The sequence below is a fragment of the Eumetopias jubatus genome, unplaced genomic scaffold (assembly GCF_037043125.1).
Source record: "Eumetopias jubatus isolate StellerSeaLion01/CBP00866 unplaced genomic scaffold, mEumJub1_p1.0 scaffold_10, whole genome shotgun sequence".
In the NCBI taxonomy this organism is placed as follows: domain Eukaryota; kingdom Metazoa; phylum Chordata; class Mammalia; order Carnivora; family Otariidae; genus Eumetopias; species Eumetopias jubatus.
Genome location: NW_028274816.1, coordinates 96,226,246 through 96,250,629, shown reverse-complemented (window position 1 = coordinate 96,250,629; position 24,384 = coordinate 96,226,246). Strand labels below are relative to the sequence as shown.

At 39.3% G+C, this 24,384-nt stretch overlaps 1 protein-coding gene across 1 annotated transcript in view; it reads left to right on the top strand.

Moving 5' to 3' along the window:
• The window catches only part of TANC2 (tetratricopeptide repeat, ankyrin repeat and coiled-coil containing 2), a 347,897-nt gene that overhangs the window by 290,108 nt on the left and 33,405 nt on the right, over positions 1-24,384 (top strand). Inside the window, exons 13-14 of the mRNA XM_028087521.2 lie at positions 2,745-3,352; positions 18,589-18,697. Coding sequence (XP_027943322.1) covers positions 2,745-3,352; positions 18,589-18,697 — 717 coding nt within the window. The remainder of the gene's footprint in view (positions 1-2,744; positions 3,353-18,588; positions 18,698-24,384) is intronic.

Below are 24,384 nucleotides of genomic sequence, written 5' to 3'. Positions count from 1 at the left end.
TCTGCTTCAACTGAAACAACTTTTCTATAATAGGACAGTGTATACCTTCCTCTAAGAAATATTGGCAGCATTAAGGCTTTAGATTAAATGTACTACAACTGGGAGATAAGATTTTTTTTTATCTTTTTTACCTTCCACCCTCACTCACTGATCACTTAATGGCCTAGAAGAAGGACTAGAAATGTGGGACTGAGCCTGCAAAGACATATGGGCTAAGGATAAATGACTTCACCTCATCTCTCACAAGATTACATAAAACCTTTTTCTTGTTGTAGCTGAGTTGGTATCCCCTATTCCTTACATATTCATACTTGGTTTGGAACAGTTTCTCAGCCTTTTTTTGCCTAACCATTGCCTTGTTTGTTGAGCATCAAAGTCTCACAATATTACACACCTATCCCACTATTTCGATATAGCCCGCTTGTAATAATTACTAGTGTACAGAAAACAGTTTCTCTCTCCCAGGGACTTAGTAGTATTCCTGCATGTTGACCAATTAGCTTTGCTGCCTTCTTTGATCAGAAACTATACTTATAATGCTGGCCACCACCTTGCAGATGTTTGTTGTTAATCTCAAAGTAATTTAAATTAAAGAATGTGGATGAATCAATGTAAATGCATCTTTACAACTAAAAATTATGTAATCTCTTACTGGTCAGTAACTGGATTGTTAAAGATCAAGGATGAAAAAAAGAAACTTCCAGGAACACAATCTCTGACTAGTTTTACTAAATGTATGCTTAGGAGATGTTATCCTCATTTGTATTTTTTACATAATGCCATGTGCAGTCTCAAAAGACATTTTAAGTATGACTTGATGAGCAGATGACTTCAACTTTTCAGCTGTGCCAAGGATGGGAAAAGTACTACTATGCATATTAATCTACAAAGTCAAAATTTCAGTGTCCTCATAAATCAAGACCTGTATAACTTCCCAGATACTTCATTCACTTCAACCAAGCATTTTCTTATTTTCGTTCAGCTCTGACAGTGAAATAATTCACAGGTCTTTAAAAAAAAAACCCTCATATTTGATAATTCATTATTTCCACAGACATTTCTTAAGTACTTCAAGTGTGTCAGGCACTTTCTAGGAGCTGAAGATAGAGCAGTGAACAAGACAAACTATATCCCTGCCCTCATAAAGCTTATATTCCAGGGAGGAACACAAACAGAAACTAAGTGAAAAATTAAATATATATTAAAATTTTAGGTAGTATTGGTGTTCTGAAGACAAATAAAATAGGATAAACAGATAAATGGGAATGATAGTTATTTTAGATAGGACCATGGGAAAGCCCTCTCCCAGGAGCCTGGCAAAATAATGGGATCTGATTTACCTTTTTAAAAGATTTCTTTGGCTGCTGGCCACAAAGATAATAAAAGGTAGGGGATCAAGAATAGGAGCAGGATGGGCGAAAGGCTTAGACTAGAGTGATCATGGTAGGGACCCTGTGAAGTGGTCATATTTGGAGCTTAGACTAGAGTGATCAGTCTAGTATCACAGGGTAGGGACCCTGTGAAGTGGTCATATTTGGACTATGCTATGAAGGAGAATCAAAGGGACTTAATGATGGGCTGAATGTGGGGTGATCAAGAAAGAAGATTCAAAAGCAAAACATGGGATTTGGGTGCACAATTGGGTAAATGCCAGTATGAGGAAAAGAGAAAGATCATAGAAGCCTATAATTTGGTGGTAGGGTTGGTGGTAATGCGGTTTATTGACATGGGAAGGTTTTGTGGCAAGGGGCAAAATTCATTAGTTCTGATTTAGTCATGTGAAGTTTGTCTGTACAACATCCCAGTGTAAATGTCGAGTAGACCAACGTATATGTTGAGAGCTCAGGGGAGAGGACTAAGCCAGAAACACAGGTTAGGCCTCAGCCAGGCAAGGTGAAAATTACATAAAACCTTGACAAGAATCATTTCAGTGAAATGAGGCGGTGTTGAATCTCATTGCAACAAAGAGAGGACAGAATGGGAAGGAGGAACAAGAGATAGGAAGTAGAGAAAACTCTTCTGTGAAGTTTTGCTAGAAATGGGGACAGAGATTTAGGATAGTAGCTGGGGGGAGGGTTTGTGGTGCCATTCGTCTGTGTGATCCAGTAAAGAAGAAGAAATTGATGCAGAAGAAAGAGGATACTTGTAGGACCAAAGTCTGTGTGCAGATAAGATGGAATCCAGAGCATAAGTAACCACAAAGCTCTATCACCTTTCCCCAGTATAATTTCCAAGCAGATCACCAAGGTACCAAGCATATTAGAAGTATTCCTTTAGGCTAAGTCATCTCCAAAAAGTCTTCACTAAAATGTAGTCATCTTATTAGGAAGGTTATGAAAGGCACATTTTTATATGGTGTTCTTTAAGTCCTCGTGCATTTCTCTTACTGAATTATACCTTGATGTTATGCCATGATTTACACCGAGATTACAACAAAAGAGTTATATGGCACTCCACTTTCTATTTATGTTAGAGGTGTAATTTAGAATATTGACCATTAAATCACTCCTAAAGTACCTTTTGTGAAGACCGATAAAAAATTATCTCAAGTCTCAGTGTTAGGAAAAGTTGTGTCCCCTCTGTGCAACAAATTTGTTTTAACCTATGCGTACTAATACTTGATCATATTTCCATCTTCGGCCACTTGGAAGTTTAGAATAAATGTGTGGACCTCAGAGTGTATCACAAGAGTTAGGGGAAACTGAAGGTCTTTCTGTCTCTCTCTCTCTCTCCATCTGTTTTAGGAAATTACCAAGCTGCTGCCTTTCCATAGGATATTTTTGGATCGACTAGAAGAGAATGAAGCCATAGACCAGGATCTGCAGGCTTACATCCTGCACCGGATACACAGCAGCTCAGAGATCCAGAATAACATTTCACTTAATGGCAAAATGGACAATACTACATTTGGCAAACTCAGTTCTCACCTCAAGACCCTCAGTCAAGGGTCCTATCTATACCTGAAACTCACATTTGACCTCATAGAGAAAGGCTATCTAGTGTTAAAGAGCTCTAGCTACAAAGTAGTTCCTGTTTCGCTCTCTGAGGTTTATTTACTCCAGTGCAATATGAAGTTCCCAACCCAGTCTTCCTTTGACCGGGTGATGCCTCTCCTGAATGTGGCAGTGGCCTCTCTGCACCCACTCACTGATGAACATATCTTCCAGGCCATCAATGCTGGTAGCATTGAAGGCACCCTAGAATGGGAGGATTTTCAGCAGAGAATGGAGAACCTCTCCATGTTCCTAATCAAGCGCAGAGACATGACTCGTATGTTTGTACATCCTTCTTTTCGAGAATGGCTTATCTGGAGAGAAGAAGGAGAGAAAACCAAATTTCTCTGTGATCCCAGGTAAGCCATAGACCTGTAATAAGCAATTCTGAGCCTATTTTGTATTGATTGCATGGAGCATGGGTATTGAAAGCAGTGAGAAGTGTTCTTCATTGAACATTTCACACAAAGGAAACATCATCTCTGTTTCTTCTCAAGACAAGGCTGTAATGAGGTTAATTTATTTTCTCACAATGTTATTTCCATAAGACTCAAAATCTGCATAGATATTTAGAATACCCTCCTACCTTTCTATATAGTCCTAAATAATTTTCTTTGTGCTAGTGAACCCAGGCTATAATTAATTTAGCCATTTCATAGACTTCCTCAGTGTTCTTCCGATATGAAGAATTGATATATTGTTCATCTGTTTGACTTAAACCAGAAACATTTTAAAATTGCAGTTGCCCTTTTAAAAGTCATACCATTTTTAAAGCCACCAGTGACTAACCCCATTAAAGCCCATCCAGTGCTAAGGTTTATGCTGGAAAAAGGAATCTTAAACCTCACAGCTGAAACAGACCTGAAGAGATCAGCTGGCCTAGCTGCTCTCCCTGTAGATGAAGAAGTTGCCATTGTCCCCATTTTACAAAGGCCTTAAGATGCTGAATCAGTGCCAGAAGTCATCAAGTTAATAGGTAGGAGAAAGGAGGAAGGACTAGAAAAAGAATGGCAGGTGTGTGGTATGTACCGCCTTTCCCCTGCCCTGCAATCATGCACGCCCAACACTCTTGCCTGATGAGCTTGACCCTGACTTAATCTTTCTCAGCTCAACAAGCCAGACTAGGTGTGAAACTGTTTCCCATTCTCTTGGGTAGAACCTAGATCTCTAGCATCCTAGTGGGGTGTGCTTTCTACTCCACACTGCCTTTTTTAAAAGAATTATTCCTTTAACAAAGTTGGTGTTTTCATATATCCCTGCCTTCCGGGAAACAAAGAAGACACCAACAACATAGCTGGCAAATGCAGAGCTTATTCTGGCTCAGAAAGGAGAGAGGCCAAATCTGACTGTGCCTCCGACCGTGACTCATCAGAGAGACTAAACCTCTCTGACCACGCTGGGGTTTTATTTCTCTTCTGGCGTGTTCTTCAGCCGGCCTTATTGAACACAACTGTGCTTGTGGGCATGCTGCTCAGCCTACTACATGCCACTTTGTTAGAAAATTAGTTCCAGATTCTGATGAAGATATTAAGCCAGGCAGTAGATTCTGTGGTGTTTTCCCTGAGAGAGAAACTTTTAAAGAAACAAGCTATAGTGGAAAGAACATGGGTTTTTGAGTCATTACCTGCATATAAATTCTATTTCTTCTAGGAACTGTGACCTTTGGAGAGTTTTATGTTTCTGAGACAATTTTCTTATCTATGTAAAAGAGATAATAATTCCTAAAGTTGTTGAGAACTAAATGAGGTCATATATAGTATAATACATATACGTAAAATAGCACAGAGTACAAAGAAAGTGTTCAAGGAATGTTCTTCCACCCCACCCCACCCTTTGCACCCTTTTAGATATACCTTAACTAAATCCTGTGGCTAATTGAATAGGCAACAGTAGTCCTCTGCTATTAGCATTCGGGGGCCCAATATTAAAAAAAAAAAAAGTCTGAGTCTCTTCTATGAATTGTATGACATTCCCAAGAGTATTTTATTATAAATCCCACTAGTACTGCTACTATGCTAAATACATAGAGTTGGAAACCACATATTTAATAAAAAGAACCAATCTAGAATTGCCTCATGAACACTTTGAAATCAGTTTTCAGAGAAACTTTGCCAGTTGATCTCTCTGTCTCTTCCTGGAACATCTCAGAGAATTGAATGCTGAAGTCCAAGGCAGCCAGGCTCCCACTGAATTAACAGTGTCCTTACAACAGATAAAACCCTTAGGGGCTCCCAAAGGAGAAAATATGGCATTTTGCAGCCATATCATGACTTTACAAGCTTACCTTCTCAACATGACTTATTAACCAGAAGCGTTTTGGCAACAAGCTGATACACTGGGACAAGCAAACACTTCTAACTTCAGATGCTGTGTGGTCTGTTCCCTGGTGATTGAATAACACGCAGAGCTGCTGAGGGATCATCATATATCACTTAATGGCAGAGAGAATAAAATAGTAGGACCAGGATTTACCAAAAAAGCTTCCTTACATTTCATTTCAGTTGGAATCCAGCCTTCTATCCAGCACTATCTGGCACCAGCTTTGTTACCAAAGTATTGATCTCAGAGTTTGAGGCCCCCCTGGGTCAATGAGACGGAAATTCACTAAGAATTTAATGCTATGGGCAAAGCCCAAGCTGGCCTTTCAAAGAAACTGGCTCTAATTGCCTTCCATTTCAGGCAGGTCTGAGTAGCCCGACTCTTTCAAAGCAGGGATTGTCTTTGTGGTCTTCAGCCTCTCCTTCCTGTACATTCCCCCACTGCTCTTCTGTTTCTCCCCAGTTTCTCTCCAGAGCATCACACATATTTCCGTAGACCAGAGAGACCAACTCTGTGCCTCTGAAATCACGCTGTGTAAGCCAGTGCTGACAGGCCTGTCTCGGTGTAAGGAGAACTCTCAGAGGCAGCAGAACATCTCTGTCTCTTCTAGTCCATCTTCCTTGGCTTTCAACACTCACTCATTCACCCTGAACTAGCTGACCTTATTAGGGAATTAGACACAGACGAGAATATTCTATACTGAAGCCAAAAAGTAGTTGATCTTCATCAGAAATAGGCCACCCACGGAGGTACTTCTGCTAAGCTGAAGAGAGTCAATAATCTGAGGATGGTGCTGGAAAGAGGAAATAGCAGAGCCAGAGGTCAGTGCTACAGCTGAGATAGAGTTTTCCTTATTTTAAATATCAGACGGCCTGTTGTCCCAGGATGTCAGAGAGCTGACATCCCAGAGAGAATGACCTAATGTTGCATAAACATATAACTGTCACAGAAAGAGATGAGTTATAGATGTCTTTTCTCAGCTTGGTAACAGTATGGGTGTGTGTGGGTGTATCAAACTGTGAGCAGAGCATCACTGAAAAATTTTTTATCACATCAGAACTTCTAAAACTTTGGATTTGCATTCTGGATGAAAATACGCCTCTTGAAGCCCTGACAAACGTTAGACCTCACCACCTTATCCTGCTTTCCATTTCCCACTATTCATCACTGTCATATCCTGTCATACTCTGAAATTAATCCATTTTATATTTTATTCCCTCGGGCACTGAGATACCAGATTAACTCACTAATCTTATAAACTAATCTCTGCTATTATGCTAATAAGAGGGAGATAGAAAACACATCTGAAGCGACTTGTGCATTTCAAGTAAGGCGTTTGAGAAAACAAGTCATCGGTCTTTGTTATCTAACCTATTGATGACTTTGATAGTTGAAATCTGAGGCTGGGAGAATAAACAGCTGGGGGCTGCTGGCCCTGTGCAACTTAAAATTTCTGCGGAGCGTTAGGCTAGCCCTGCATGAACCCCCACACTTTTTTTGTTTCCTTTCTTCACTATCTTTGTGTTCATGGTATCTAGCCTCCCCTTCCATAGGAACAGATCACAGATCAAATTTTATGTATATACATATATATAGGAATATATATGTAAGATCTTTATATAAAGATCAGAAGACTCAGTTGCCTTATTTTTAAGTGTTTGAATAAAACACATGAGGCTTGTGAACTTTGTTGAGTACTGAACTGCTACGACCTAATGAAATTCTGATTTGGGAGCCTGATTTGGGTTGACCTGATTTCCTCAAACTAAGAGAAGCAAACTTTATGGCAGGTGAAAAAGGGGAGGGAAGAGCTACACAAATCCTGTTAGGGTAGTTGAGTATTTGCTTGACTCTGTGACTAGAGTTGACATCTTATAATACATGGTCTGTTGAGATTTGTCCTAGTTATTTTGGTCATATTAGTCCGTGAGTTACACATTGGAGACCTGATGCTCCAAAATCCATGCCACAAAGCAGACTGTCAGAGAATAAGCAGTTTTCCTAAGGCAAAAAGAAGGCATTCCCCCTAAAAGGGAAAACTACTTTGTGCAGAGGACCTGCACAGCCTGCCTTCTTATAGAATACATGGGTCTGAAATAACCACAGAATGGTGAGTTGCAGAGTTAAGGTGATTCTGATTGTTTTTTTTTTTTAAATCACAAGGATTTTTTTTATTATGTTAATCACCATACGTTACATCATTAGTATTTGATGTAGTGTTCCCTGATTCATTGTTTGCGTATAACACCCAGTGCTCCATGCAGAATGTGCCCTCTTTAATACTGTTTTAATCCAAACATGAGCCTCCAGGCAGGATGACATTTAACCTTGCCCTCGCTGAAGCACAAACTCTAGGTTACTACTGATAGCCATTGCAGGCTCCCGTAACAAACCCTTAAATTGGGAATAGGTTCTGCTTTCCAAAAGCATTAGGAAAGAATTCAGCAAAGTGATGGATCATGGGAAGGAAAAAAGGGTCTGGAACCACATCAGCCCTTAGGAGGTTTGGAAGAGTTACTTCAAGGAAAAAGGCAATGTACATCCTTTACTGGCACTTGACTATTAGTAGATGATCTTACCTGCCTGGAAATATTAACTCTCTAATCTCTGTGCTGGGTCTGCATCTGCTACACTTCTAATTCCTTTCTATCACTGAGGGGAAATTAGTCTTCTGAATTTACAATTTGCATGTGTACTTTCCAAGGAGAGATTTCATTGATATGTCATATTATTAGAGATTTGTCTAATTTGCCAATAAATTTTTTCCCTTATTATCTAATCCAGTTTCTGACTCCCTGTTGGCATCAAGAATAAATGTGGGACTCACATCTGAAGTATTACTCTGGTGACCTAAGGTCATGGTTTTGTGATTTAATTTAGCAGGGAGAAATTAGATGAAATCTAATGTATATCTTGGAATATGTCCATTTTGCCAACTGCATGAATGTCCTTCAACTTTACAAATTTGTTCTCTCTCCATATAAATCATGGAGCCCACATCTATTAGTCAAATAGGCATACTGTTCCCACCTTTAAGACTCTTATACCTTCAACAATAACACTTTTTTTTTCCTTTTCAAAATCCAAAATTAAGTTTGGAAAAAGCTAGTAATTGTTCTTACTGTCATAAAAACTCATGTGAAGTTTGCTAAGTTAATAAATATACAAAGAAATAGTTATGATAAGATGGAGAGAGAGCATTCTTTTATGATTTGGAAGGCATGCAGAAGAGTCAACTAAAGAAAACAAAACGGACTTGTACTGTCCTACATTTGATTTTGCTACAAGAAAGTAATATTGCTTTATATGTTTAAAGTTATATATAAATATCTGGGTGCCTGGGTGGCTCAGTCGTTAAGTGTCTGCCTTTGGCTCAGGTCATGATCCCAGGGTCCTAGGATCGAGCCCCGCATTGGGCTCCCTGCTCCGCGGGAAGCCTGCTTCTCCCTCTCTCGCTATGTCTCTATCAAATAAATAAATAAAATCTTTAAAAGAAAATAAAGTTATATATAGATATATGTATATACATATGTGTGTATATATATGTATGCATGTGTGTGTGTGTATATATATATCTTTTTTTTTTTAAGTGGGTATGCCCTGAATAGCAAATGCTGGTTAAAAAAACTTACCTAAAAATCTAAAATGGGAAGTAGAGCAGGTGATTAAGGAAAAGTTTTGGTACTGAAAGTAGCATAGGAAATAGAGGCTAATTTGTCCTATTAATGAGTCTCTGAAGCAACACTGGCCGAATGAAAAGATAGGAATCCCACAGGCTTTCCTAGTTTGTCAAACCACAGTTAATGGCACAGCAATCAGAAGTAGTTACCGCCAGCTTAGGGGGACATGACAGCACGTTTTCTTTGTTGTGAGTACAGCAACTTACTCAGCTGTCTCTAGAGACTTTCTCAAAAGCAGCTAGAGCTCCACATTGGTAAAATCAGCACCAATAGCCTTCCATCCTCCCAACCGTAAGAACCCACAGCCGTGAGACATGTACTCACATGTATTCACTCAGCCATCAGCATATCCAGTTGGTTTGATCATTCCAGTTTTATTCGTAAGTATTCACGGACTTATTTCCACCTCTACAGACCACACCCTAGGTTCTCACGTGAACTGCTTTAGCCTCCTAACTAGGGAGAGCCTCCCCTTTATCCATTCTCCACTAGCAGCCAAAGTCATTTTTTTTAAAGCACAAATTCAACCATATAACTTCCTCTTGAAAATTCTTTAATGGGTACTTCAAAGCCCTCTATAACAAAGATATCTTCTGCCTACCTTTTTAAATTGAGCTCATTCATTCTCCCTCTTATTCATGATATTCTGGTCATAACTGATTGCAAATTCCCAGAACTTACTAAACTCTCTCCCACCTCTGGGCCTTTGCACTTAACAATTCCCACCGTCTGGAGCTCATTTTCTCTGGCTCATCACATGGCAAGATCTCTCACTCCTCCTTCAGATCTCAGCTTAAAATGCCATTTCCTCAGAGAGACTTCCACTTGTCACCTTATATAAGTAAGTCCCTCCTTGTTTTATCATAGCAACCTATACACTTCCTAACAGTTGTCACACTCTATTATTAATTTGTTATATGTGAATACTTGTTTATATTGTCCGTTTTCCCCTCCAGAATGTGAGTGAGCTCATGAGGACAGGAGCCTTTTCTATCATGCTCACCTTGGGCTTGCTAGTGATTAATACAGTACCTGGCACACAGTCAGCACTCAGTAAATATTTTTTTAAATAATGAATTAAGGAAACAAAGGAATGATAAGTGGTACTAATTTTAAGCTTGCAACTGAAAATATTTAAGAAACTCTCCTGACAGTTCAACAGTGTCTTTTGTTCACTCTGTCACCATGTGTAAGGAATAAGTGAAGACATGCATTTCAGCAAAGATTCAATGAACAGTTATTAAGTAATATTTTCACGACTGTGTTAAGCACTGCAGAGGATACAAATATAAGTTAGATAGATCTGTCTACCAGGACTTACAGGTTAGTGGTTTTAACAGACACATTTATAACTAGCTATACATCAAGGCAGAGTGCTATGCTAGAGGTATAAACAATGAGCTGAGCAGCATGGGGGAGGAAGAGAGAAGTGATAAATCTTCAGTGCCTGCTGTTTTTGTTTTAAATTGTCACAATTCAGTGTAGTCATAGCTCTTCTGCTTCATGAATCCCTGCCAACTGCCCCAAGACTTTATTATCAGAGGACAAGTGTCCATTTTCCTCAGGCCAGTGATGCATTAATGGAACAGAAGGGCTATAGGAAACTGTGGAGCCAAGTGGAAGAAAGCAGGAAATCTCTATCCAGATTTCATGTTTAAAAAGAAGGAATGTTGCTCCACCCATTTCTACAAAAGCAGATCTTGGGCACACTTTACTTTTACAGTCTGCGACTTAGGGTTGACTTTCATCAGGCTCTTTTATTTCACTTCCACATTGGATATGAAACAGTAGGACAAGCTGACTAGCAATGTGTTTTGTATCCAGGTGCCATGAGAAAACCATGACGAGAACATGCCAAAGCAGTTACTGACTGATAAACTAAAGATGGAAGAAATTTTTGCAAAGATGTGTGGGTGTCATTTGCTGAGAATTGATAGCAACAAGCAGACTGTAAGGCAGCAACCACCAAAGTATGGAGCAGGCAGGATTTTTAAGATGAGAGGTGGAAAAGATCAGGAATGTCAGTCTCTTATTGAGTTCTAGTTATACTCATTTCACAGCCCACAGTGGCAACAGAGATGCCTGCAAATTCAAGGCCAAAGTGGGTTAGTGAATTAGAAAGCCGATCTGCAGTCCTTGTGTTGCTCTTCCTTGAGCCCATCTGCTTAGCATGGATTCATTCATGAAATATTTATTGAACTTCTACTCTACACCAACGACTGTGCTGTCCACCAGAGAAACTTAGACGAGTGAGACACCTCCTGACACTAAAGCCATTACCTCCTAAAGGGAAGCAACCAAAAATAGTGCCATAGTACAGAGTACCCTAGGAACCTAGACAAAGAAGGAAATACTTTGCAGAAGAGGTGACATTTCACTTGCGCCTTGAAGGATGAGTTGATTCCATGAAGCGGCGCTGGAGTGGGAGAGCACTGTAGGCAGGCAAGAAAAGGTCACGGCAGGAGCAAAAGCAGGTGTGAAGATAGGAAATGCCTTTGCGGAATTGTGAGAAGATGTGGTTAGAGGATAAGACACATGGTCAGAAAGAACGAATGGAAGTGTCACTAGGAAGAAAGTCTTGACTGCCATGTTTAAGACTTCACAGTTTATTCTATAGATAACAGAGAGTCTCTATAACTTGGAGACAATGATCGAGTAACTCTGATGTGAAAAATAGTTCTGACGAGTGGTGTGTGGAAGGTGGGTTGAAGAAGAGGAGAGAGTGCAGTTAGGGATACTAGTTAGGAAGTTTATAGCATTTGTGTAGGTGAAAAATGCCAACACCTACAATGTGAGAATAGAGAGCAAGGTATATGTGAGAGATACATTTTGGAGATACTCAAAAGCACTTGGTCTTTTTTTGTGTGTAGTCAGTGAGGGTGGACGGCTCAAAAATGACTCTAAAACTTAGCTCAAATATTTTTGGAGGGGAGTGAAGCTACTGACCAATGTAGAGCATTCTGATGGAGGAGAGCTTCTAGCATGAGCAAAGGCTGGAGGAAGAATAATAGGATTAATGGGAGAAGGTGAGTCCTGTTTTGGACATGTTGTTAGTGAATTACCTCCAAGGAAGGTGCACAAGTATATTTAGAAATGTGACTGGAAAATAGGGAAAGAGAAAAGTGAAAGCACAGGGTTATGAATTTGGAAGTCATCAGCAAACAAGTGACAGCAGAAGTTGTAGGACTAAAGATCACCCAAGTTAAGAGTATAAAGCAGGAAGTTTAGAAGCGTGAAAACAGAATAGTTACATTTAAACACTCAGGGAAAATGATAAATAGTAATTTGCAAGGGAAATATTAGAAGAAACAAGAGAAAGGAAGTCAAGGGAGAAAATTTTTCTGGGCCAGGTCTGAAGTGATGAATATAATTTCTGCCTATATTCCATTAGCCAGAACTCCGTCCACGACCCCACTTGAATAAGTGAATGCAAGGTTCCTGGCAAAGTAGCCACCTCCCACCACCAAGGGTTGGCTGTGGAAGGGAGCACAGATCTTTTGTAGGCAGCTCTCTGCCCCATAATTCTGATCTCACTAGGTCTCCCACATCTGCCTCTGTACTATAAAGACATTCCACAGCAGCAACACACCTTATTTCTGCCCGAATTACAGAATAGATTAGCTGGCTTTAGATTGTAAGCAACACCTTGGCGGCAGGCTGTAACTATACCACTTTAGCACATCTGAGCACTGCACAGAAGAATAGCAAAACACCTGAGTGGTGTTTCTCTGAAACACTAACGGGTTGTATATCAACTTGCAACATAAGCTAATGAAATCTTTGTGACTACACATCAGTGACTGTGACTAGAACAATGGAGAAAACATCCATGCTGGAAATATTTAAGTTAAACATTTGTTAGCATGTTTCGCTACTACAAATAGAAACTTTTAAGTCTAGCTGTCTCCCTGGGGTGTTAAGCGAAAATCTATTAGAAAAACAATCACAGTGCCATTATATATTTTGTGTAAAACAACTCTTCTTCAGTTTTCAAACTGTTAAATGGGCGGAGGGAAGGGAGGGTGATTCTTGCTTTATAAAGGGGTTTTTTTCTCTAAAAGACTCAATAGCTCTGAAGTCTTGAGGTATAGGGAAACAGGGTTATCATGTAAGAGTAGCTCCTCGCTGCCTTGTAATCTGTCGGTGTCCAAGGGTGAGCATCACTTGTCTCCAATAATCTATATCAAGGGGCTGCTGATGCCTGCAAAGGAGAATAGAGGTAGGATCGACCCTCTGCTATTCTGGATACTACCTTTTCTGCCTTTTGTCAGAACATATACATCCAGGAGGACAGGGGAGAGGAGACAGTGCTGGGGGAGGGTTCTTCAACTCTGACCTATGATTGGTTCTCCCCTAAAATACCTAAAAGCAAATCCATCTTGAATATAAAGTTTAATATCCTCTTGAAAAACCTCTGGTCTACATGAGAAATTTATATTCCTCCTGTTAGCTTAACTTTTACTTTATTTCTTAGGGACCGGTTAACTCTGTCTTCCTCTCCCCTCTCTGCCTGAAATTACGCTACCAAGTTTTCCTGCATTGATTAACAGTGAATGTCACCCATACCCAATAACGGTTTCCTGATGTGTGGATTTCTCTTTTGGTTGTGAAGGTAGTGGGGTTAAGGTGTGGGAGGGGTAGGGATTGCGGTTAAGGATAAGGTATCGCATTTAAAGATTAAAGTTCTGTTTGAGCACACAGTTATCTTCTAATATGTATAAAGTCATGTGGTTAATATTCATTCCTTAAGTATAGCACTATGCTAGTTCTTACAGAGAATATAAAAGAAATAAAGAATACATCTCACTTAATATAGCTCACTTAATTGTCACCACAGTCCTGAGAGGTCGTTATCACTATTCCTGTCTTACAGAGAGGTTAAGTAGCTTTTCCAAGGTTACAAAGCTTCTAAGTGACAGAACTAGGATTTGAACATAGGTCTATTTTGATTTTGTTTCAGAGATGAAGAGGCAGCACTGTGAATGCAGACAGGGAAGTTTGCTATGTAACTTTGAATCACAAGGTGATCTCATTGTATATAAACTATGTGAAAATAATTCTGCTTTCACCACTGCCCCCCCATTTGGTCTTTATCACGACATATGAACCCACACCAAAGTTGACTTTGATTACCACTATCTTTAATTATAGAGGGAAGACACAGTTGTGTTCAGTCATGCTTAAACTCATGTCACACTGATGAGGGTTCCCTCTGTTTCTTAACTAGTCTCTCCCAAAATGCCAATCAAAAAATGTCAAAATTAACTGCTGATTTTAATTATGTTAAGAATTTGGGGTTTATACCATACAGATGAATACACTGCTCTTTATATTGGTTGACTTTTTCACATAAATATGCCCATTTCTCACAGAAATGAAAACCAAGTTGCAAATCTCGTCAGTGTGTTAACAGAACTTGGTTTCAGAAAACCCTGGGTTCTCATCCCAGCTCTTTTTGATCCCAGCCATGTGAGCTGGGAGCTGTCCTTCAGTCTTGCCAAGTCTCCGTCTTCCACCATAATATTAGGAGTAATATTTAGTCCTGTGTCTATAGTACAGGTGTTTGTGAGAATCTAAAAAAGTGTTAAAGTATTTTTAAAACCATAAGGTAGTGTGCAATTTTACGGTATTATTAATTCAGTCATTCTACAAATACGTGTTCCTGTTGCCTAGGAGTACATGTGTGAAAAACATGGCTTCCAGCCTCCATAGAGTCTTGTGGGAAGACTGACATGCAGACAGGTAGTGTGCTGCAGTAGGTGTGATGGGGGTGTGTACCAAGTACAAGAATCTAAGGGAAAGAGCCCCTGAGTCTATCTGGTGCGACCAGGGAGGACTTCACAGAGGAGACGGTATGAACTGAGACTTCAAGAATAGAAATAGTTTGCCCTGATGAACTAAAAGGGGAAGAGAATTACAAGCAGAGGGAAAGCATATTTGAAAACCTAGAATAATTTACTCCGTCTGAAATTGGAAGCACAAGGTAAAAAGGTAAAGACAAACAGGCAAGGGACAAATTATGGAGAGCCTTTGAATACCATGCTAAGGAGTTTAGATTATGTATGGGAGGAAGTATAAAGTCACTGAAGAATTTCGAGCAGACTTTTTGTCATGTTTCTGCGCTGTGGATTATTGGCATGGGCCAGGGAGCAGGGAGTGGAGAGAAGGAGGCTCTTGCAATTATCCAAGAGAGAAAGTATAAAGAGAGTAGAAATACAACTGCTAGATTTTATGCCTGAGTGACTGGCAATATATTAAAAAATAAGGAAATCCTACATGGATTTGGTTTTGAGGGAGACCTTCAGCTTCAAGTAGTGTCATTATGACAGGTCATTTGAATGATCGTTTGAAGGAAGGAGAGATCCAGCAGGCAATTAGAGAAGCAAAACAATATGTCTGTGCTAGAGATGTCACTGTGGTGAGAGCTGAAGCCAGGAGACCTAGGAAATAAGAGGAAATGGGAAATAAAGCAGAGAAGTTACATCACTGAAGGAAATGGGAGAAAAAGTACCAGGGTGGTGTCACAGATGTCAAGAGAAGAGAGTTCCAGGGGAGATAGTCAATAAGGCCTAATGCTGGAGGGAAAAAAGAAAAAGCTCAAAGGCTAAAAGACAACCAATTAAGAGGCTGCTTGTAATCTCAGAATTGCGAGGCTAGGAGTGAAAAGGAGTAAGGTTTGGAAGTGAGCAAATAATTAGAAAATAGAAACAAACACAGACAAGTGTAGTGTAACACATTCAGACGGTAGGTTAGCTGGTGGCGCCATTTCTCATCAGAACAGTAAGGGACTGATAGAAATGCCAGCATATAATATAAATTGCTGTTTTCCTTCGTGTCCTGAACACCATAAACTCCCAAGTCCATTGAACTGATAAGAACCATTCTTTCATGAATACTGTGATATGCTTGTGTCCAAAAGGAAATGAACTGCAGTTGTCACCTTCATCTTTGCCTTGATTCATGTTGCTTGCTGTTTCTCCTTAGTGCCAGATCAACAACAGTAAACGCAAGCACTATCCTCTCTAGCTAGCTGGAATGCGTACTAAAGAAATACAAACATTTTACCAGGATTTCTTAGTTATGGTAGTAAAATGAAAGCACTAGGGCAACGTCAGTTCTGTGTCTAATTCATTTCCTTGTCAGATGTGAGTTTTTTATCTTAACCCTGATGAGCATGGCCTGAAGCGTAGGTAGTAGGTCAGAGGCCTATATTTAGGGGTTAACGTATTATGTAACTGAGTCTATGGATGAGTCACTTAAAGTAACAGTTCTTACACCAGGGAGGCTACAGTAATTTCAGTGTTAATAACTGGATAGGACTTTGAGAACTTGAGACAGGACACTTCATAAATGTTGCATGTCATCTTCTAATATGCTCTGTTAAAATAGCCTGCCAACTAAATTGGGCTTTCAAAGGATAAATAAAAGTTCAGTAGAAATTTCCAGATTTTGTGAACATAAAACGATCTGGGCTCATACCTTCGGATGATACTGATGATTCCATGCAAGCTACACTTCTCTCAGACATTCTTTCAATTAAATAACTTCCTTTCCATTATGATTAATTTTATCCAGTGAAATAAGTTGGTATAGTATCCACTAGAATTCAGAAATTCTTGAAGCTCAAGGTTAGAACATGGTAGAATTTCCTTTTAAAGTCTTTTTGGAGTGAAATCTCTTTATAATGATTCCTGGGTAAGTCGTCCCATCCTCTAGTCTTCAGAGTCTTTACTGAACCTTGAAAAAAATAAAATAAATAAATTTAAAATGTATTTGTTTTTTCAGAATTTGGTGTGAGGTATCTCCAAATTTGGTTAAACCTGGCAGAGTAGCCAGTGAGAGAAAATCATCCAGTAGATATTTGGGCCTCTTTTTAGGGAAGTATTATCAATGAAAACTTACTTCCTATTTTTTTTTCTTCTTTTTGACAATGGTTTCATTTCCTCTTCTGTGATACTCCAAGTGAAAGGAATAGAAGAGTTTTGTTACCAGTGGCATAAAGAACTCTACTGAGCACCAACCTGGTGGGCAGTAGAGAGATAGTCCTAAGTGTCTGCAGTTCTACAGGCTAGAGCAAATGTGGTAAGAAGGCATGTCCCAAAGGGTCTAGCACCCTTTCTTTAATACCCAGCTTTATCTTGCTTCCAAAAAATGTTACTGAGAATTTTTATATACAATACACTGTGTTAGGCACTCCAGGGAAGATAAATAACTCAGAATTTCTGTCATAATGTAAATAGAAATACACACACATGTTATATACATACACACATATATACATGCATGCATACATTCACACTTAAAGGAATATATCAGGGGCACCTGGGTGGCGCATTCGGTTGGGCATCAGACTCTTGGTTTTGGCTCAGGTCTGATCTTGGGGTCGTGAGATTGAGCCCTGCTTCAGGCTCCGCACTCAACATGGAGTCTGCTTGAGATTCTCTCTCTCCCTCTCCTTCTGCTCCTACCCCGACCCCCCTTCACATAAATAAAGGAAATCTTTTTGAAAAAAAGAATATACATCATTAGGATGCTTTGAGCTAGAAGAACTAGAATATTCCAACCGAAATGGAGTATACATGTATTTTATAAATGTATAAAGTATGCAATAATGTATAAAGTAAAAGTATAAATGTATTACTTCATATAACAAGTCCAAACTTCAGGCAGCTTCTGATGCCATACAGTAGGGCTTAGGCTCTATTTTTCTCCATTTCTCTTAGTTTAGCCCTTCTGTTAGCTTTGTCTTCAGACCAGATGACCACATGATTGTGAGAGAGCCATGGCAGTTCTGAGTATCATGGGCTGATAAGACAACATGCAGAGGCAGAAAAGAGAGTTTTCTCTTTCTTAAGAGATCAGGGATCCATTTTCAAGGAGAAAGGGGAGTGGATGCCGTCGGGAAACCTACAGTCAAGTAGAGAAGAGAGCATGAAATAGTGTGCTACATACTGTACAAGAGAGATATACAATCTATAATGCTTGTACCAAAAAGAAAATACTCCCTGTTTCTCAGCTGCGGGGAGGGTGGAGGGGATCAAAGAAGACTTCACTTGGGGAAGAGGTGGTTAATCCGTCCGGGGATTTGTTGAGCTTGACATACTGCGGGACCTCCAGGTGGAGAAAGCCAACAAACAGCTGGATGTATATGGTATAAGTCTCGGAAGTCTAGATCAAGAAGAAGACACAGTGGTGGTGAAGGCTGTCAGGATGGATGAGCTAATGGAGCAAGGACAGACTAGGACCAAAAAGGAGATCCTGAGGAGCACTGACATTTAAAGCATGGGTAAAATAAGAGGAGAGTTCACAGAGACAAAATAAAAATGAATCTTTTAATGCCATCTGTGTGTGGGATGGGTGTAAGCCAACTAGAAATGACATTTTGTGATATTCACACATGGGATCTGGGTGAAGGACTGGTAAAAGCTAGGGACCTTTCAAAACCCATTATTTGCCCAGCAGCAGGTACCCTACTCTTAAGAAATTGGTTGAATGAGAGAGAGTTTTGCTGGAGGTATGGCTGGACCTGGACAGTCCCCCACCCAATGCAGAACGGGGGCATTACAATTCTAAAATGAGTCTCTTTTTCTTTGCAGGAGTGGTCACACATTACTTGCTTTCTGGTTTTCCCGCCAGGAGGGAAAACTAAACCGACAGCAGACTATTGAACTGGGACATCACATCCTCAAAGCACACATTTTTAAGGTAATTAAGAAAAGTTGAAGGCTTTTTTCTTTCTATCTCCAGCAGGCTTTCCTTAACACTGTGTATGAAGCTACTCTCATTTCAGTGTAGTCCCTGCTTTTTGTTACAAAACATGGCCTGTCCCTCTCTAGGCTTTTGGAAAAGAGAACCACATTTGTCATCTCCCAGCTTAGCTGATTGCTAGACTTTTCAGGAAATGTACATGGATAATCGTTTAGGTAAGAAGCATATACACACATATATGTGTGCTCCATGTATGACTACTCTCCTGAAGACAGGCACGCTGTAGCAATTAGTTGCAGACTTTCACAATGTCTAAAAAAAAAAAATCACTGAGAGCAGTTACTCTTTCAATTTTCTTATAATTGTTTTTTGAAGATTTTAATATTCCTAGTGCTACGATTTTCCAACTATTTATCTGGAACCAACATTAACCTTTCTTTGAGCTACTTCCCCCATTCTCCATTCAAACTGTAATCCTGGTTTTTCTCTCAGTAGTTTCAAAACTTCTAAGAACTCTATGGCATCAGCTTCCCTCTCTCAGCATTCACAAGCTGGGATGGACACATAATGCTGGAGGACAGAACATACTTTGTCTGTGCCTGTATGCGTTCATCTGTTTATTCAGCACTTACGTAGGCATTGTACTAGGGATACAAAACAGAAAAAGATAAAGTCCCTAATCTCAAGGAATTTAGAGTCTAAGTAACAGTTGTGGGATAAAGCACAAAAGTCGGGAAAGAAATTTGTTCTCCTGGTTTTTCTAGCCCACAGTTTGCTATTGCATTGCTTATTGCATTGCTACCTCCAGTTCCTGCAGTCTCTTCAGAGTGCTTTTCCTGCCTCAGGATGGAGAAATACAAGTATCTTAAATAGTTCTCTGTGTCGGACTTCCCACCCCCCCCACCCCCCAGGGGATACCGTTGAAGATAAAAGAGTTCTCTTCAGAGAGAAGGATGGCATTAAGGGCAGCTCCGAAAGCCTAGCAAATTCTTCCCAGTATATAAGTGCACAGCCGGGGGAAGCCTGATCGACAGACATACAGAAGTGGAACTCATGGTGACAAGTCCTTTATTTGAATCATAATTGTCTTATCTAACAAATCGCTGTACCAAAAATGACTCTACCCAGTGACCTTACTTAGTGGGAGCAGAGTGAGACTAAAATAACAGGCCAGGTGTCTCATTCCAACTTCAAGTGGACCAAAAAGTCTCTGCTACTTCTACAAACTCTGAGATCATTATCCTTCTGTTAGATAGGAAAGTAACATAAGTATTAAGCATTACCGCTTTAAACACTTAAGCTTTTAGCCTCACCATCTGCCTAGGATCAGATGCAAAGAAGTTGATTCCTGTCTTTTCTGTACCATAAAATAAACAAATGCTGCATTAACAGATAAATGATATGAAATTTCTTTGACCCAGTGTGATTATATCCAATACATGGAAACCTACATTTAAAGCACACGCTCCTATCGTTGACACGGTTTTATCTTATGTTGCTACAGACAACATGGTTGCCTGAGATAAGACTGGCTCCGTGTGTGATTCAGGCCATAAATACTCGGGTGTGCAGCATATGGTGATGACATGACCGTGGCCTGAAGAATGTAGACTTGGACTATGGCTTTCCTGATGGTCCACTTTTCAGGGTCCTTTAAATGCCCAGTGCTCCCTGTTGATTCACTTTAGCTTCTCCCAGCTGCTAGAATTTTCAGTCCCCATCAGTTGAGGGTCATGAAAAGGCAAAGACAGACTCTGTGGTTATAACCAGTACCATTCAGAACTTCCAATCAGCAGTGACATATCGTCCAATTTATATTTCTTTCCAATTAATTTTAAATTCCCTTTGTTTTATCTTTGTTCATGAAAAATTGTGTACAATGTCATTAACCACCTTAAAAGTACGAGGTTGTAGGCCTGTAATTCTGGATATTTGACTGGCTAAGGAGCTCTTTTCATTCTTTTTGTTTTTAACAGCTTTATTGAGGTATAACTTATATACCGTAAAAGTAACCCATTTTAAGTGTACAAATCAATGACTTTTAGTGTATTTACAGAGTTGTGTAACTATCACCACTATTTGTACATTTTCATCACCCTAAAAATATACCTCATGCCCACTTCAAGGTACTCCCCATACTTCCTGGCAACCACCAATCTGCTTTCTGTCTCTATAGATTTGACTTTTTTACACATTTTATATAAACAGAATCATACAGTATGTGGCCTTCTGTGTCTGGCTTCTTTCACTTAGCAGGTTTTCAGGGTTCCTCTGTGTTGTAGCATGTATCACTACTTAATGCCTTTTTTTTTTTTAGATTTTTAAAATTTATTTATTTTAGGGGTAGAGAGAGCGCACATGCGCAGAGGAGAGGAGCAGAGGAAGAGGGACAAGCAGACTGCACGCTGAGCACAGAGCCCAATGCAGGGCTCAGTCTCACGACCCTGAGATTGTGACCTGAGCCGAAATCAAGAGTTGGATGCTTAACCAACTAAGCCACCCAGGCGCCCCACTTGATTCTTTTTACTGCCAAATAATATTCTGTTTTGTAGATATACCATAGTTTATTTATCCATTCACCAGTTGGACATTGGGTTTTTTCTGCTTTTTGGCTATTGTGAATAATGTTGCTATGAATGTTAGCTTACAGATTGTTCCCTTTTTTGATTTTTTTAAAATAAAATTATCCATTTGAAAGTGAACAACTCAGTGGCACTTAGTACACTTACAATGTTAGTGTTCAGGTTTTTATGTGAACATGTCTTCACTTCTCTTGGATATATACCAGGATGGAATTACTAGGTCATATAGTAACTCTGTGTTTAACATTTTGAGCAATTGCCAATCTGTTTTCCAAAGTAGCTGCATCATTTTACATTCCCACCAGCAATGTATGAGAGTTCCAGTTTTTTCGAGCCCTTGCCAACACTTGTTAGATATTGTCTGTCTTATTGTAGCCATTTTAGTGTGAAGTGGTATCTCACGGTAGTTTTAATTTGCACTTCCCTAATGACCATGGTGTTGAGCACTTACAGTTCTTTTGTAATCCTCTAATTGCCATTTAGATTTTTTTTTTTTAATCTATGAAAAGAAAGCAGTCTGTTTGTGAATTGTGGCCAGAGATATTTCAATCCGTCTTGGAATGCAGGGTGTTTCGTTGGATTGAGTCTGGCCACCAAAAGGGTTTCAGAGTGCTCTTGCAATTAACTGCCTAAATGCTGCCCTCTGAAATGTTTCTTTGATTGGTCAGTTCTTTAACATTTCTTACCAGAACAGATCTCTTGGCCAGAGGGGAAAGGTGCTATAAGTAGGCATCTAGTAGGTAGAAGAAAGATCCTTCGACATCCGTCAAAAGGCATGGGTTCAAGTACAGACTCTACCACTTAACTTAAGCAGTCTGTTTTCTCATCTGTAAAATGGTAACAATATCTAACTCTCAGGATTGTTATAAGGATCATAGATATAAGATATATAAAAGAGGTACATTATAAGATGCAAAGTACTAGACATATATCTAAGGTTTTGTGATTAAATTATTGGTAATAATTTCTTGCCTGATAGTAAGAATTAATAATGAGCATAAATTCCAGATGGTGATATAACCTTTTCAGAGGCTACCTAGCATCCTCTACAGCAGTGATCAGCAAATATGGCTTTGTAGTCCATATAATCTGTGTTGAAACCACTTAACTCTGCCATTGTAATTCAAAAGCAGCTAAAGATGATACAGAAATAAATGGATATGTTCATATTCCAGTGAAACATGATTTATAAAAACTGATGAAAGGCTGGATTTAGCCCCAGGCTATAGTTTGCCAACCCCTTTGTTTACCAGGATCTTTTCATTATAACCAAACATGGCCACACAGATGGTCTGGTAAGAATAGTAATGATTTATTTGAGATGCTAGGGTGACTATAGGTGAGACACTAATGATATATTTGTAAATAATTTGCCTTAAAGAACCTCATTGGTTGAGCCCCCTAGGTAAGTTTTTGCCATGATCTTAAGATACGTGAGCCAGAGCTAAGATCCCTAAGTTGAGATTGCTGTCATTTCTTTATGCCTTCCTTGTTGGTATTTAAAACTACTGAGCAGGCTTTCTCCCAGCTGATAAACAGTGTTGTAAATTTAGACTCTAACAAATATTTAAGGAAGGGACTCCATTACCATCTATCTCTGACAAAAAGAGATCCCTTGCTGCCTGAGCAGTAGTTACAGATACTAAAGAAACACTTTTTCTAGTTATTTGAACTTAGGGTTCTCTTTAAGAACCCATCAGCTCAGAATTTAATTACATGTTATTTTTGGCCACATCCTGCCTGATAATGGGATCCTGCCTATCACGTCTGTTGAGATGAATTTACCTAAACTGAAACTCTTTCCTCTTATACCTCATAGAAGCAAAAGAGTCAGCCCCACCAAGCAGAAGAAATCAGTAGAGCAAGTCCATAGCATGAGTAAAGCTCATATTCCAAATCCTAGAGTCTAGCTCTGTATTTCAGGCTTCTTTCCTATGTATTTACTTCAACCTCACTGGGACCCTCAGTGCTGCTTTGTAGTCCAGTTACTGGACCATTTCATTGAAGTTCATTTACAAAGGTCTATTCTTACTCAGTTCCTTTTTCCATTTCTTTTTTATCTGGCTCTTAACCAAGTCGACTAATTCCAAAAACAGCCTGACTTATGAGTCACTGAGTAAATCAAAGCCATTGAGTGTGACTTCCCTTAACCACTCTCCTCCTCCCACCAAAAAATCAATCTACAGTATCATCAGTTCTTACCTCCCTTTCTCTTGTCTCTGAGGAAGAAATATCCCTATCCCCCCCTTTTAAAATTATATTTTAAACATACCAGAAAGCACAGATAACTGAATAATCAAATACGATCTACCAGATTTAACAGATGCTAAGATTTTTCCATATTTGCTTCAAATCTTTTTCTTTATTTTGAAGAAATGAAAATGTAACACATAGAGTAGAGCCCTCTGTTAACCCTGTTTCTCTCCCTTTTAGAGATAATTTCTACCCTAAAGTTCACATATATTCTTCTTATCCATATTTTGCATTTTTTCAACATAAAAATATATTCATAAACAGTATACAGAATTATTCCATTAATTTTTACATTTGACATAAACAGAATCATATTCTTCATGTAATTCTATAACTTTTTTTCACTGAATTTTGTGTATTCAAGATTTATCTGTAGGTCTAGATCAATGGCCAGTAGCTTTCAATTTTGGCTATACATTAGATTCTCCTGGAGAACTTTAAACACACACACACGCGCACACACACACACACACACACACACACCCCTGTGCTTTACTCCCAGAGATTATCATTCATGGTTCTGGAGTAGAACCCAGGCTTTTTTTTTTTTTTCTTCTTAATAGTCTTACTTTCTTAGAGTAGTTTTAGGTTTACAGAAAATACAGAGAATTTCCATATACTCACTCTCCCACCACAGTTTCCCCTATTATTAACTTCTTGCAGTGGTGTGGTACATTGTTATAATTGATGAACCTATATTGACATATCATTAACTGAAGTCCATAGTTTATATTAGGTTTTAACTGTGTTTTATGCTTCTGTGGATTTTGCCAAATGCCTAATATGTATCCACCATTACAGGATCATACAGAAGAATTTCACTGCCCTAAAAATCCTAAAGCTATCAAA